This window comes from Clarias gariepinus, chromosome 10, assembly GCF_024256425.1.
Source record: "Clarias gariepinus isolate MV-2021 ecotype Netherlands chromosome 10, CGAR_prim_01v2, whole genome shotgun sequence".
NCBI classification, from domain to species: Eukaryota; Metazoa; Chordata; class Actinopteri; order Siluriformes; family Clariidae; genus Clarias; species Clarias gariepinus.
The window spans coordinates 22,231,985-22,249,376 of NC_071109.1; the positions used below are offsets into that span (position 1 = coordinate 22,231,985).

The window sequence follows — 17,392 nt, forward strand, 5'->3', positions numbered from 1 at the left end:
TGTACTTTGTTGTGGCCTAGAAAAAGAAGCACACAAACTTTTAATCAATGAAGCCCAGTGTGTGCATGAATGAATTAGAAATAAATTGTGTTTAACTTAACTGACAAAATGCTCTCGTTTGTCACACTCATTAGCCAATGTACTCGCAGAAAATTAAAAATGCTCATTGGAACTGAACGTAGCTCTTCAGAAGTAATGGTATAAAAAAAACATTTCTGTTTTACAATGAACCTTTCACAGGGAAATATTTTATTTAAAGATGACTCTTTGAGGCAAAGTAAAAAAAAAGTTTTCAAAAGGGTCTTTTTAAAAAATAAATAAAAGCTAAAATGTTTTTCAAGGAATAAATTGTTTCTTTTATATTGTAAATTGAGTATGTTGAAGAAATATATGAAAAACAGTAGTTAGCTATCATTTCATTTATTTTTAAAATTGACTTACTGCATTGTGACAAAACAAAAATGACAAATGGATCTTTAGAAAGTGTCTTTTTTAAAGTCCCTTGCAAAAAATACTGCTTAAAAAAATAAAAAAAACTTTTGTTTAGCTGATGGGTATCCAATGTTACAGACATGAGCAGGTCAATCATTGGAAATTTTGAACAGCAGGACAACATTTTCCCAATTGTGCTCCTCATCAAACACCCACGCAACCCTAGTACCCTTGTACCTCTTATACAACATAAGTAATTTTAAATAAGTGGCATTAGCCTTGTAGTGACACACGGGTGAAGTAACAAATGAGCATTTACAAATCCAGTGTTACAGTCTTATCCAGGCCATGCTGTGTTTTACATACATCTACTAAATATGATTGTAAAGCACAAAGATAAAATCAGTATTTTAAAACACAATAAAAAATATAAGTGAAATCAGCAAATGCTGATTAGAGGAAAGTAAAAGCAAACACTAAATAAAGAAATTATTGCAACGCATTGGATGCTTGAGATGAGATTAAATTATGGCTGGATAAATACATTTATTTGTCATTTATTAATTCAGTCTTCAGGGCAGCTTTAATAAAAGTGTTGATCAATAAATAACTGTCCACTCAAATACTACTACAAATACTAATAATAATAATAATAGTATAAGCATCAGCTGACCCACATATATAGATTATTTTATTGTAACCTCCTTTACAGCTGTATTTTATGACTTGTGATACTTTTGCTCACTAGTGTTCAATGCAAGTCACTTAACTTTTTTTGCAACAAGAAATGCTAAATGGCAAGTCCATTGAGCATTTCTTGTCTCATTGTGGAGCGCATATAGTTTTTATTATAGAGCGCATACAGTATAGTTATTTACATTTCAGCATTTGACAGACACCCTTATTCAGAGCGACTTACATTTCTGTTTCATTATACATCTAAGCATTTGAGCGTTAAGGGCCGTGCTCAAGGGCCCAACAGGTGCAATTTGGTTGTGATGGAGTTTGATTCCGGAACCTGCGAGACTGTAGTCCAATGCCTTTTCCAAGGAACAACCCCTACCCCAGTTTCATTTTTTTTTAATGCAGACATCTCAAGCCGTTGTCACCAATAACGTGACCGGCTAAGTGTGCCAACCTCACTATTTTCACAATAACAGAGGGGGGTTTGGGACAATGCTGTTTTCAAATTCCCTGTGTTTATGTGTGTGCTTGTGAGCCCAGCAATGGACTGGCACCCTGTGACATTACATTCTCTTTTAAGACAGATGGTAGAAGGGGAATGGTTTTGATACCAACTAGCCTAGAAATGACAAATCACATTCAATAAAAATCACAATTCTGTTTAGCATTTCTCTATTAGCAAATGAGAAATTGAGCCAATATTCATACATATTTAGATCCTTCCCTAGAAAAGGGAGGCTGATTAGGAAAGACTTTAAGGAGCCACACATGTGGCATAGGAGACATATACTGTACCTGGAAATTATAAAAAGGAACAAAACACAAGGAATCATACAAAATGCTGTTGATAATATAAAAGAATTTATTTAACATAAGCATATGTAAAATTAAGTCTTCTGCTAATGTGTACTGCTGTTAACAAATGGAGCACTTCTTTTCCATTCATTTGTGTCTGAAGAGTCAGATAAGATATTCAGCTGTTTACTTCACATGCAGCTGCTACATTGGCTGCATTACACTGCCAGATATAAAAAGGAGCCAGATCAAAGCCACAACTCTGGAAATATATGCTGCTTGTCCAAAGAAGAGTCGCACATGCTAATATTTCATTCAACAGCCTTTGGCTTTGATTACACCGTGCAACATGGTGGCCAATCCATGTGTGAAAATGATTCCTTATGCTCCCAGAACCACTCTTCTACTATTTGAGTCCAACTATTTGAGTTAGCAATTTCTTACAACAAGAAATCCCCCCGTCCATGTTAGGTTCAATACCAAAACAAGAGACTAACAGTGCCTCTAACATCAGCCTTCGCCATTCAGCCAAATGCCAACTAGCGTTAGCTGTAGACAAGCCTATTTAGACAAGGATGTAATAAATGTCTAAAAAAAAAAAAAAAAAACAAGCAATAACTCAGCAGTAGTAACTAATACCTTGCAACAACTTACCTCAATGACAGCTCTTGATAGGCAGGATCTAATGCAGACAGCCTCGGGGTAAAAGCAGCATGGAAAACAATTGTGGTCTTAATGCGACTCGGGACTATGCAGCCATATCATGCTCGATTTGGCACACAACTCCACAAACCTTGCATCAAAACATTCGGCCTGGACTCAGCATGTCCATCTGCTGCACTCCTCATGGTTGTAAAGAGTGATTATACTGTATGAGTCCAGCAGCCAGACATGCTGATTGAGGAGACGCAAAACTGCATTGCCTAAGGCCATTAGGTTGCTGGAAAGCTCCAGCAGGAGCAAAAACATTACTTCTGGAAGCACTTTAAGCTGATCCTACTGACATAAAATTTTAATATACAATATACAGATTCAACAAAGTGTCATATTTAACACTTACAGTAAGCCATATGAAGTACAGCATTTCCACTGGCTCCCACACAGTCCTACATCCCACATTCTGATGAGCTCAAACAAGCGCTCCAAGAATTCTCTCTCCAACTTAATGAAAGAAAGACAACAAACTCAACTGTCATATCAGAGTTAAGAATATAGGGAATACAAAAAGAGAAAAGGGTGGACCATACATGAAAGCATCACTGAAATCTCCAGATAAAACAGTCATGACTGTTTTTGGTGACTGTTTTTGATGTAGCTGAAGGAAAGCTTCTCAAAAATCAGAGGTAATCATGGACCTGCACAGAATGAAAAAAGTCATAAAATGGTTTACAATCGAGTCCTGAGTAAAAGGCTAGGAATCCTTGGAATTGAATAAGACTCACAGGCCAGATGCACAACAACCACGCCCTGCAAAATCAACAACAAAAAATCTGTAAGACTCATTTTGGCTATGGTCTTCAACTTGGTTGCTCATTTTAAGCCCTAGGGAGAAGGATCGGTCTGCCGGAGTATGTCCATTACTCTACTAAAGACACTAAGTGCACTACATGGGCCAAATGGGGTTTCCATATCAATCTTGATTAAGCTGGTGTTTATTTATATTCTGCCCTAAAAATGTCTTTAATTCATAAAAGATTGTTATTATTATAAACCAGAAAATTATCTAATCTGGCTAGTTTTGCCTTGTCGCCCTTTTTGTTTTATGTTTAACTGCAACAACCTTTTAAAACTGAAAAAAAAAAGAAATTCTGGGAACAAAAACTAATTCTAAAGTTACCTGGTTGTAAGCTGCTTCCAGACACATGAAAATCTTATGGCCAGCAAAGTCAGAATATACAGTAATAACACACAATATTAAAGCAGAGTGTAAATACCCGAGGAGTAACAGAAGCTAAACAAATGTTTTACTCACTGAGAGCACCTGATGGAGAGCATGCAGCTTCATACCAATATCAACCCTGTCTGTCTTTAAGATGGTAGCTAAGAAACAAGAGAAATAAATGCTGATTGTACATACATTACAGCATTCTTCTCCTGACTCTCTTCACTCTCTTGCAAGTGAAATTAGCACAGTATTAAATCACAGAGAAAGTCTTACCATCTCCCATCCAAGGAAACAGCAACATGTGTAGATTTATCAGGTAAATTTCTGTTTCAGATCTGATGTGGATGTGTAGATTCACATCAGGTCTGAAACACAAATTTACCTGATAGTCTGGCTAACGTTCTGAAGAGAGTCAGACATGTGTTCCTACACCCAAGTAAATGTGTCTACCTGACCATCTCTAGATGCAGGTCAACTTTTTAAAGGCTTGATGTTAAAGAACAAATATAAGCACTGCAGACAAATAAAATTGTAAATTAAAAAATAAAAATGTACACTTAGAATTGAAAGAGAAAAAATATATAATAATAATAATAATAATAATAATAATAATAATAATAATAATTGCATTTAAATGTTTTGTCAGTGGGGGTGGCAAGGGAACCCCTGCAAATGAAAATTAGATTTATCTCAGCATCTATTTCCCATAGGTCACATAAGCTCATCTAATATTTACTGTAAAATAAATTCTTTCTATCAAAGAATTGTGAGTCAAGTATTGTGTGTTTCTGGATTTACATCAGCAGAGATGATTCCCTGGACCCCTTATCATTCTGTAGAAGTGCAGTATCTCCTCATGTCCACTGACTAGAAATAAATCAAATAGAAAATACAGTAGATGTTGTAAAGAAGGGTTTTTTATAAATTTCTCAGCTGCAGCACTGCAGATATTATTATTATTATTATTATTATTATTATTATTCTTGTTGTTGTTGTTGTTGTTGTTACCTGAATTTATTAGATCCATAATAAATATGGAACTTATTGTATCTTAAGAACATCAAAGTGGGCTTTATACTGCACACTGGCAGCATTACAAACTCAAGCACTACAAACTACATTATTCATGCTATATATTTGCAGTGCGTACCTATTACCTACACAGAACACAAACCATATTTCAGTCATCAATGCAAAGTGCGCCATCAGTTTAAATCCGAAGTTTGTAAAATAAAACTTATATTTAGCTTAAGTTTGGGTAAGTTCATTAAAATGCCCAAATCGAGTCATGAACAACTATATTTTAAAAACCTTAAGAAGTAAGATATATGATCTTATGACTAAGACATAGGATGTCATAATCATTCATTCATTCATTCATCCCTTAAATAATCATGAATCATAATTACATTTTCTTAAAATTTGTTTAAGTGATAGCATATCCTCAAACAAAATTCTGAACGTGAAAGTTCCAGGGATTCAAGATTAGGAGACAAAGTCTATTTCTTCGTATGTGTTATAAATACTGGAATCGATGTTTCAATTTGCATACTGTGCACCACAGTGTTTCCACATGCTGCAGGAGCTACAGGAACATTTGAAAAGAGATTTCATGTTCTGATGTATTTAATATTTCTTGGAAAGTCACACATTTCTTGGCATCACCACTGCCACTAACTATAGTCTTAACACTAATTCTACTACTACTTATATTATTATTATTATTATTATTATCATTATTATTATTAATAATAATAATAATAATTAATACATACATACATACATACATACATAAATGTATATAGACATACATACATACATATACAATACATAAATACATACATATATACAAACAGACTTTGAACAACTTATTCAGATAATTTAATGAAAATTTGTATGAATAAATAAATAAATAAATAAATAAATCCATCTAGGAACCTCTGTAATTCAACTAGAGACCGTGGAAGCCAAGTGTGACCACTGTATGTATTCCCTTCTTGTACAACCATGGTACTACCTCCAGTCAACATTAATACACATTCATCACACAACATTTTTTAGACTGTGGGAGAAAACCGGAGAACCTGGAGAAAACCCACCAAGCACGGGGAGAACATGCAAACTCCAAGCACACAGACCCAACACAGGACCTGAAGGTGCTAGGAGACGGGGCTAACCATTAAGCCACCGTGATGCCATAAATGAATAAATAAATAAAAAAATAAATACATACATACATACATAGATCTCAAATATAAAGGTTAAAGGGGTACCCTGGAACCTTAAGACATCTGCTTATTACATCTGCTCGTTTATTACTTATCCTAAAGTTGTTTTTTATTTATTAGCAGATCAGAATATGTACACATGTGTAACATGCAGTGGGTTTTCTACGTTTAACTGGTCATAGATTGCATTTTTTATCCACCATGAATATCATTTGAGTTTCATACAAACTACTTTAAAAGACACAGAACGTAGTGGAGATGAACTGTGCAGAAAAATGATTTGTTCACATGTTAGATTGGCTTATATTAGTTCGCAGGCCAGCCTGTTTTCATGCTGGATTGATTACCTCCAGGTTAGTTTATCTAGGAGTCACTGCCGTGTGGAAACTTCATGATGTCACAGCATGCAAATGCACGGCTGTGGATGTTGATACTAAAGCCTTTGAGCTCAACCAAAGAGCACACTCCAATAGGATTCTGACTTGCCCCTGGACCTGGTGTGTCAAACTTGGATACATGAATCCGTATTTTGTATGATATCAAATTACAGATTTACCATCAGACTAGGTAAAATGAGTATTTCCTTTATTTTTGTTTAACTTTAAGTACACAGCTGATTGATAATGCTTCTCTATTTATCATGATGTAACCTTAAAACATTTTCTCATTATTAACTCAGCACTCTTCACCTGGATCCCATTTTTGGATTATTGCACTTTTTATTTTTTGCTATGGGAATTGTATTTGCCAACCTAGGTCCATGAAAGACTGGAATTTACTTCAAGAAATATGAGCACATCAATAGACATGCCTGCCGAAGATGAATCAGGAAAAATAAGCAAAGCGGAAAATGTTGAGCCTTTAAGAAATCAGTTGACAGCAGAAGGAGAAGACATAGATGCATTTGAGAACAATTGCATGAAGGAAGCTTTGTTTGCTACACAGAGGTCAAAGCCCAAACTTGTGTCTGCTCAGGCTGTACTCTCATCCAGACTAGAACCAGAGACTATTCAAAAGGAACTGTTTGTAACAGCATCAGAAAAGCCAGCGGACTGGAAGCCTAACAGTTTGCAGAACTGGTCTGAAACCAACAATGGAGAAAAAGAGAAAGACAGAAAAAAAGAAACTACAAAACACATTGCTGATGAAGGGGGTTCCTTTTCTGGTGAAGTGTCCAGAAAGTATATGTGGCGAGCTGGACAGAGGGAAAGATGGAGAGGGATGAGAAGAGAGAGGCTGGAGGGTAGCGCAGAGGAAGAGGCCAACATTAGTGCAAAGGAAATGAATCGAGGAATTAGATTGAGGCACCAACAAAGGCAGTGGAGATCTAAGGATACACAAGATGAGGAGTCAGAAAAGGATGTAACAAGGCTGAGAGGGGCAGAGCAAGGAAATATCAACGGGGACGCAGAGATGAGAGAACCGGTCCCTCACCGCATATTCTCAAAGGTTTTCGCCACCTCTTTTGCCTCATCATCCTCCTCTTCATCCTCATCCTTCAACTACTCCTCAGCAGAAAGTGATGAGGTCTTCAGTGAGGGAGAGGAGATGGTGAAAAGGAAAGACGTGAGAAGGGTGAGTGGAGTCACAGCATAATTCATTTACACTCATGCTATTAAAAAAGCATCATGAACTACATATCTAAGACCTGTTATCATTTTATTCCATTTATAATCATAAAAGATAATTACCTAGGGTGGACCCATTTAAGTACATTTCTGAATGAAATATTGGACTTCTGTAATACTTCTGCTTTTTGAAAAAAATACTTTTTTAAGCTTACTCTTACTGTCCTGCAGTCTATTTGCATGGTTTCTGAAAGAGAACTCTGACATTAAGCATTTGAATAAGCTATTTGCATGGCACGGCAGACAGATAGTACGATAGTAGCCTATTACTCTCAAAATTTAAAACATTATTTGTGTTAAAAGGTTTCAGCTGCTGAGGAAGGATGTATTGATGTATTATTATGGATAATGGTATAGTAATTATAACCATATATAAAGAAAGCTCGAAAAAAAAACAAGTGTATATGGATGAAATAAACCTAAAAGAGGTTTAAAGCAGGATTTAAAAAAATTACAGTTTAAAAAGAAATCATTTCCATGATTGCACTGTATCTCTGAGTAGTGCAATGATCACAAGCATAATGATATCACAATGATGGTTGACTCGGTAGCTTGGAGCACACACTACACATAATAATAGCATCTTTTCCTTGCCAGTGTCGATCCTGGAGGACGTTTCTGACTATGATGCAGTGGTCGAAGCGCAGGCAAAGTTCCTGGGTACAGCTAGCTGGACACCAAGGCACGTGACCTGTGCTTACACTGTTACATATGTTACATGTGATACGAACCATATTACAAATCTGTTAAGGAATTTATAAAAATGCAGCACATATAAAATAATCTGCATGCAATTGCCTGATTATAATCAGGTAACATCCAGCTGGGTGAAGGTGGGGAGGTGCTGAAGAGATTCAACGAGGTGGAAGATACCTGCCTGCGGGCACTCATGTCTGATCCACTTCATCAGTTCGTGCCTCGCTATTATGGGAACATCAGCAGGAACGGAGAGAACTATATCCGTCTTGAGGACCTGCTGAGCGGTCTCAAGCAGCCTGTCATTATGGATTGCAAAATGGGAATTCGGTATGTATGCTGTTTACATGCTTTTTTTTTTTTTTTTTAAATACACCACCTTTTATTATTTAAAAAGTGCTGTAAAGAATTAATTGAAAAAGAGACAGAAAATAAAAAATAAGCAAATAATTTTTAAAAAAATATGTAAAAGTAGTGGCAGAAAGAAGATAATGACAATATACAGTCATGTTCAAAAGTTAGTACCCCCCATTTAAATTCAATGTTTTTTGTGGAAAAAACATCATAAAAATCATCTGATTGTATCGGGTCTCAGTATTACGGCAAATACCACCTCAGATGAAAAACAACATGTAACTTTTTACTGCGCCTTGATTTATTTAACAAAAAACAAAGTTAAAAGGAAAAAAACTGGTAGGCAATACTATGTACCCCCAAAGATTCAATAACTTGTAGATCCACCTTTAGCAACTATAACTTGAAGTAATCATTTCCTGTATATCAATAATTTCATTTATCAGTCTCTCACATTGCAGTGGAGGATTTTTGGCCCATTCTTCTTTATAACATTGCTTCGGTTCATTGAGGTTTTTGGGCATGCACTTATGCCCAGCTCTCTTAAGGTCCCACCACAGCATTTTAGCCATGGTTGAGGTCTTGTATTCGACTAGGCCATTCCAAAAGCCTTGATTCATTTATTTTTCACCCATCCTGGGTTTACATGGTGTGCTTTTGATCATTGTCCTGTTGCATGACCCAATTTCAATCAAGCTAAAGCTGTTGGACAGATGGCCTCACATTCCCCTCTAAAATACGCAGATATACAGTGACAGCAAAAATGCTGTTTGGTTTTTGTTCCAGAAGCCTTGTGGTTTGACCAGATGTTCTTTTTATGTTTTTTTTTTAGACAAGAGGCACACTTACTTAACAAATAACCCATACTTGTTCAGTCTTCTTAAAATTGTTCTGTCATGGACTTTAATATTTAACATGCTTAGTGAGACCTATAGTGTCTGAAATGTGGCTCTTGTTTGGGTCTGACCTTGGAATGAATGTGCTGGGATGTTCATTTATGCTTTCCACTTGTGAATAATCCGTCTCACTGTAGAACGATGAACTGACAAAAAAAAAACAAATTTTTGAAAATGTTGTTATAAACCTTACCAGATTGATGTGCGGCAAACATTGCTTTCTAAGGCTTTGCTTATGTTTTTAGCATTGTGTTAACATACACCAGATCTTGACCAGCAAACTGCTAAAGCTTTTATAGAGGTCTGCACACCTGCTGATGATCAATTAAACAAGGGCTAATGATTAGGAGCACCTGGCTGCAAATTGTACTTAGTATTGCCTTAAATTTAAATTCAAAGACGAGTACTAACTTTTAAACATTACTCTATAATATGAAAATATACTGCATATTAAAATGTGTTAAAATCATTTTTTTATATATATTCCGTATGTTGAATGTGCAGAATCATAGCCCAAATACATGATTTGTAAAATATGAAGGATGTTCAAGTCAAACCGGGACTTCTGATTGTGCAAAATTGCAGAACCCAGTTATAAGAGTAAAAATTACCTTTATTTCTTCATATAATTGTCAGCTACACTAATGTATACAATTGGATACAATCAAGGTAGAAAGAGTTCTTAGTACACCAAAACCATGATCAGACTGCCTGCTTCACATCTAACACGCTGGCCTCCCAGGATTTCCTTTAATGGCCCAAACATGTGAAAATGGAGCCTAGGTCAGGACTGTATGGGGGATGTGGCAATAACTCCCAGTCCAGTTTCTATAATGCGTAGGTGTTGGTGAATGATTGTCTGTACATTTCCCACAGACAGATGTGTCTGAATGTTTATGGGAACGACTACAGTGGCTCTGAGCCACCTTGGCAGGGATCGTCACACACAGCTATACAGCCTTTTTTAAAATGTTTTCACCATTCAAATGTTTTACTGCAGCTAAGAATCTCATCACTGTGTTGTGATTGTAGTCTTCTGTAATCAAGTCTTTGACTTGAACACTCCTCATAGTCTATCAGGTATTTAGACAGCTGTAGAATGCAAAAGATGACAGAAATCGATGGAAGGTGAAAAAGAGTGCACATAGATGAGAAATAAACAATATTTAAAAATTGATTGAATCAGATCGAAGCTCCCAGGTTTGATCCATAGTTGAGATTATTCTCTGATGTGGAGTTTCGCATGTTCTCCTAGTGTTTGTGCATCATTGTGGAGTGTCTACACTAAATTGCATCACATCTGTGGAAAATTCGGTCACCTTCAACCTGAACATGAATAAGAAAAAGAATTATCATTTCGACCCTTTTAACAGAAACAGAAACTGGAGTAAAGCTAAAAATCATGCTTATATTTTAATCACATTTTTAGAATTGTTACTCTCTGCTTCATTTTGTACAAGCTGTTTGTTGTAGTTGTAAGAGGTCCTGTGAACAATGCATTACAGTCTTCAAGGTGATAAAAACATAATGAATGGGTAAATTTCTTAGCAATGTTTAACATGAGAAAGGGTCTGTATAGATACAGTATATACTGTAAAGCCATAGAGGTTTATCACATTGTTGGGCTGTAGTTAAAGACCCAGACAATAATGACTTATATGTGTGAGGCACTGATGCGACAGAATCATACAGTATGTGTGAGCTGTGCATTTTACCCAATTTATTGGCAAAAGGAAAGTAAACAATGATTTCCATAACAAGTGAAGCATGATAACGAGAAGCAAAATGTTCTGTTTAGTGCCCTTCACAGTAAGTCATTTACATAGATGCAGGTACTCCATGAAGAGCCTTGGTTTTTACCTGTCAGAACTGGATATGCTAAGCTACTCAGGTAGAATCTGTATTGCTTATCTGTACTGTCATTTTAGCAGCTCTCGAGCAGATCACATCAGTGCACAGTGTAAAGGACATTATATCAGTGAAATCATTTCTGACATTCAGCAGAGAACCCAATTTTTATATGAGATATACTGTGTATGGCCAAATGTTGACACCTGACTGTCACACCTAAATGTGCTTGTGGAATATCCTATTCCAGATTTAATCTGCTTTTACCATTATATTAACCTCCAGTCTTCATGGTAGGATTTTCACTAGATTTACTATGGGAATAAGTGTATAGTGTAATAGTCAGGAGTCCACATATTTTTTGCCATTTAATGTAATTACGTATATAGCAAGGATCAGCAGTGCCTTACCATCATAGTTTACATTTGCATTTAGGCATTTGGCAGACGATCCTATCCAAAGCGACTTACATTTTTATCTCATTACACATCTAATCAGTTGAGGGTTAAGGGCCTTGCTTAAGGGCCCAACACTGGCAACTTGGTGGTTGTGGGGTTTGAACCTGGGATCTTTCCAACCATAATCCAATGCCTTAACCACTGAGTTACCCCTGGCTTAGGTATATCCATCTTACACTCTGGCTGGGTGGTGGCCTATTTTTCCCCCATGGTGTTAAATTAACAGAATCAAAAAAATCTTTTGAATCTCAATGTAGTGTTGGTCTTTTTTGTATAAGGGTAAGTCAAAAAATTATTTGCATTTATTTTAATGAACTTTTTAAAAAGACAAATACATACAAAAAATTTTTCAACATAATCTCCTTGCTTTTCAAAATTTTCAGAAATTAATATTTGTCCTCGTAGGGCAACTTTTAGGGGAACAAACAGGTCAAAATTTAATAGAGTTTTACACTTTAACACTACAAAAAAAGTTTTTTAGAGTTTCAACAGTGGGGGCATAAGTGTGGGGACGTGTATTGTCATGCAAGATCACCATTGCTTTTGGATAACAGCCCTTTAATTAGCATCTCTGTAATGAGCACTGTGGATTGTAAAACTCTTTACCTGATAATGTTCCAATACTGGCCCTTGGAAATTACAGAAAACTGTAAGTTTTAATTTTCCAGCTGATGTTTACCTTTGAACTTGATCTTGTATGGCGATTAAGGTTGTTTCGCTCCATACTCTGCCTTTTACTCTCAGGCTTGTAGTAATGAGTCCATGTTTCGTCATCAGTAATGATTCTCTTTAGGAAAATTTCATCTTCATTAGACCATCAATGAAAATTTTGTCTGCAGATATCTAAATGCCTCTGTTTATGTTCTTTGGGATTTGTTTTGGCACCAGGGCACCCTCACCTCACCCACACCCTGTCTTTGTATGCTGTAGCATTAATGTTCCATTCACTATGTCTTGTAAGTGGCAATTTGCAAGTAGTAATACCATCATTTTCCACCATGGGACATTCAGTGTGTGTTGTGGGGGAAAAAAATTAATGACTCTCTGTAAGTGTGTCTTTTGTTTACTCTGTCAGTGCCAGTAAGCACCATTTGGAATAAAAAACATAGCAATGTACCCAGCAGAGTGAATAGCTTGGCCCAAAAACATAAGTGGTAACTTTTTTCATGATCAATGCATGCTGATCTTCTTTCGTGCAAATTACAAATGGGGCATCCATTTCTGCTCGCATCACAGTCACAAATAAACTGATGTCACATGTTCACACCTGCACAGCACGGACTAGGGAAACGGTAGCCTTGAATGCTACATAAAGCACTAATAAGATACATTTTTAGTGTGGATAATGTTTAACTCACTCTCATACAATTTTAAAGTTGTTTTTTTTTAATAATAGGCTCTATGTACCCTACTACTATGCTTGTGTGGTTGACTGTTCAAATACATATGTACTCGTTTAAGCATTTCCCTGCTTATTTTGGTGCCTTACTCTTAGCACCTTTCAGGAGGAGGAGATTGTTAAGGCAAGAACCAAAGCTAGCATCCGAACTGATATGTACCAGAAGATGGTGAAAGTAGATCCTACAGCTCCTACAGAGGAAGAACATACACAGAGGGGTGTGACAAAGCTGCGCTACATGCAGTGGCGAGACAACACAAGTAGCACATCAACGTTAGGATTCCGCATTGAAGGCATAATGGTACGACTCAAAGAAGTGAAGTGCTTTATTGCAGTTTTATGAACATACAACATACAACTTATGACCTACTTTCCTTTTTCATGCTTTTCAGACAGAAAATGGGATTGTGCTACGGGATTTTAATAAAACTCAGAGCAAAGCGCAAGTTACAGAAACCCTGCTATTATTTACCAAGAGGCAGGCACACATTCTAGTAAGTTACTGTTATTATATCCTTTATATGATTTTATTGCCAGTAAAACCATGCATAGAGTGATCTGATGTAGATGACCAAAAATATGTGGACACCTGTCTCACACCAATATGTAGGCATTCCACAAACTGTTGCCACAAATGTGGAAACAGGCCCTTGTCTAGAATGTCTTTGTATGCTGTCTTGTACAGTGGGGCAAAAAGGTATTTAGTCGGCCACCAATTGTGCAAGTGCCCACTTAAAAAGATGAGAGGACTGTATTTTTCATAATAGGTATACCTCAACTATAAAAGACAAAATACGAAAGAAAAAAAAATCTAGAAAATCACATTGTAGGATTTTTCAATAATTTATTTGTAAATGATGGTGGAAAATAAGTATTTGGTCAATAACAAAATTTCATCTCAATACTTTGGTATATACCCTTTGTTGGCAATGAAAGAGGTCAGGATTTTTGTAAGTGTTCACAAGGTTTTCACACACTGTTGCTGGTAGTTTGGCCCATTCCTCCATGCAGATCTCCTCTAGAGCAGTGTTGTTTTGCGGCTGTCACTGAGCAACACAAACTTTCAACTCCCTCCAAAGATTTTTTATGGGGTGGAGATCTGGAGACTGGCTAGGCCACTCCAGGACCTTGAAATGCTACTTACAAGGCCACTCCTTCATTGCCCAAACGATGTGTTTGGAATCATTGTCATGCTGAAAGACCCAGTGAACATTTCATCTTCAATGCCCTTGCTGATGGAAGGAGGTTTTTACTCAAAGTCTCATGATACATAGCCCTATTCATTCTTTCCTTTAAAAGTCGTCCTGGTCCCTTTGCAGAAAAACAGCCCCAAAGCATGATGTTTCCACCCCCATGCTTCACTGTGGGTATGGTGTTCTTTGGATGCAACTCAGCATTCTTTCTCCTCCAAACACAAAGTTCTGTTTCATCTCAACATATGACATTATCCCAATCCTCTTCTGGATCATCCAAATGCTCTCTAGCAAACTTCAGATGGGCCTGGACATGTACTGGCTTAAGCAGGGGGACATGTCTGGCACTGCAGGATTTGAGTCCCTGGCATTTAACAAATGCCTCCACAGTTGATTTTTTCACACGAAGCTACCTATTGCAGATTCTGTCTTCCCAGCCTGGTGACAGCTCTTTGGTCTTGGCCATAGTGGGGTTTGGGGTGTGACTGTTTGAGGTTGTGGACAGGTGTCTTTTATACTAATATCAGATGCCATTAATACAGGTAACGAGTGGAGGACAGAAGAGCCTCTTAAAGAAGTTGTTACAGGTCTGTGAGAGCCAGAAATCTTGCTTGTTTGTAGGTGACCAAATACTTATTTTCCAACATAATTTGCAAGCAAATTCTTTATTCCTTTCAAAAACATACAGTAGCAAGCTAGCTAGCAGAGCTTAGCCAAAATCTAGATAACATTAGTGCTAATCTTTTCATGATTACAGTACCTTCCTAAAACTGCAATTATTATGATAATTTTCACATATTTAAGCAGGTAATGTGGTACACAAGTCTTTCTTACATGACATCTGTCCCTGACATCCCCAGTATTCTTGTGAATGAATGGGCACAAATTGCCACAGGTATTTGCCAAAATTTAATAGGAAGCTTTCCCAGAAGATTGGAGGCTGTTAAAACCCAAGCCGCAAACTGTGTATGTCAGGGATAATGTGGATATGTCAGGTAGAACAAAAGTTATCATTACTTTCATAAAGGATAAATTTTACCACTACCGGAATATATCAATGAAGTTGCAAAAATGTAGACTTCACAAAATGAGCATAGTATAATTATTTTTTGGTAATAGAGACAACCGGAAAAAAAAAGAAAAATCATAGAAACACGTGATTGTGTGTCTTTGTGCTTTTTCCTTGCCTATGTGACCCAGTTTCTAATTTTTCACCCAGTTGTGTTTGGGGAAGTTGGTTAAAAAAATAATGTCACTCTATACTGCACAATCCTGAGCGCTATATACAGTATGTGTATTTAAAAAAAAAAAATTGCTAAAATGCTCTGAGCTTTAAGGGCTAAAGCAGCGAAAGTGGATCTATCTTCATATTAAATGCACATGGTTTAGGAAATGGATGTTCAACATGCACATTCGGTTGTGATGAATTCCTCATACCTTGGAATTTATTCGAATTTTAAACATTTGTCAGCAACTATTATTTAGAAAGAGCAGAATGTCTGATTTTTAACTTTCCAAATGCTAAAAGCTCCCCCTTGTGGAAAATCTTCAGCCTGAGTTTGAGCCTTACTGGACAGGTCCATAAGGTACTTGCTATCTAAATATTCCGGAATTCTTTTATCTCCTGCATGTTAGGAAGCCTATGTGTCCAGACTGGATGCGCTGAAAGAGACATTAAAGGAGTCTGCCTTTTTCCAAAGTCATGAGGTTAAGTAGAGTTATTAGTTCTTCTCTTATTTTTCTACTCTTAGGTGTACAACTCTCCCTTCTATTAATATGGCCCTTTTAACAATAGCCCATCATTCCTTCTGTCCTTCCCCTAGGTAATAGGTGGCTCTCTTCTTTTCGTCCACGATCGACCTACCAACAAAGCCAACATATGGATGATTGATTTTGGGAAGACCACACCAGTGCCCAGTAACATGCATTTGAAGCATGATGTTCCATGGGTTGAGGGAAACCGTGAAGATGGTTACCTATTAGGGCTGGCATCCCTCATCTCTCTTCTGCATATTGCTATAACTGAGGTTAGGGGACAAGATTTGGAGACCCACCAATCACAGACAGAACATGTATTGTCAGAACTTACTCAAAACCAACCTCTGACAAATGAGGCAACAACAGACTTTTAAACGGAGCCTACAACCACGAATCATATGGACTGATGCTGGATAAAGTAATTGCTAATATCCTGTACTGTTTATATGTAGATGTACTGTATATAATATACAACATATTCATTGCAAACATGGTCAATCAATAAAAAAAGAGTATTTTGTGTGTTTTTTTTACAGTTAAATCACTGTTATTACTACAAAATAAACACAATAATATATAATAGCAATTAAATAATGACTTCTAAATCATAATGGAATTTATTACCTGGTTATTCCAGCTAACAGGGCTGGAAATACAATATATTTTTCTTTCTCTTTTTTCTTTTTGCTTTATAGGCATGTGGTGTACATAGAGGTTTTGGCTCTATAACTACTGTATCTTAGTAGGTACTGTAGGTATCTTTAGTCGGGGTCCCTAAGTTGTGGATAGTCTCCTCTTATCACTTACGTATTATATTAAGCAGTCATGCAGCAAGACTTGGACTTGTGCAGCCTGTCTGATCTCCCTAAAGGCTAATGACTAGCAAGCTACACTTACTATTTTCTATACATTCTGTTAAGTAAGCTACACTTACGCTAGCTTACTTAACAGAATGTATAGAAAATCCAGGCATAACTCAGACATAGTGTGTTTATCTAGCACTTTGATTTAGAGTCTGATCTGACCCAAACACTGCCTGCAGCCAAAACACAACTGGACTTATTTTGTTTATTAAGACGTATATTAAAAGACTTATCCATAAATCATGTCATGTGACCCTTCACCAAAAAAAATGTAA

At 36.7% G+C, this 17,392-nt stretch overlaps 1 protein-coding gene across 1 annotated transcript; it reads left to right on the plus strand.

The window, feature by feature from the left end:
- Positions 1 to 6,520: 6,520 nt before the first annotated feature.
- On the plus strand, positions 6,521 to 16,738 carry si:ch73-22a13.3 (inositol-trisphosphate 3-kinase B). Its single transcript, XM_053505198.1, has 8 exons — positions 6,521 to 6,591; positions 6,704 to 7,599; positions 8,250 to 8,334; positions 8,465 to 8,678; positions 13,400 to 13,604; positions 13,696 to 13,797; positions 16,132 to 16,203; positions 16,320 to 16,738. The coding sequence occupies exons 2-8, from the start codon at positions 6,814 to 6,816 to the stop codon at positions 16,626 to 16,628; spliced, it is 1,773 nt and encodes a 590-aa protein (XP_053361173.1). The 5' UTR covers positions 6,521 to 6,591; positions 6,704 to 6,813; the 3' UTR covers positions 16,629 to 16,738.
- Positions 16,739 to 17,392: the final 654 nt, after the last annotated feature.

What these genes read in the sequence shown, in the direction of transcription:
- si:ch73-22a13.3 (XM_053505198.1), top strand. Translation starts at nt 6,814, where the DNA reads ATGAGCACATCAATAGACATGCCTGCCGAAGATGAATCAGGAAAAATA. An exon ending in ACAGCTAGCTGGACACCAAG is followed by an intron (nt 8,335 to 8,464) that starts GCACGTGACCTG and finishes GATTATAATCAG; the next exon opens with GTAACATCCAGCTGGGTGAA. An exon ending in GATTGCAAAATGGGAATTCG is followed by an intron (nt 8,679 to 13,399) that starts GTATGTATGCTG and finishes CCTTACTCTTAG; the next exon opens with CACCTTTCAGGAGGAGGAGA.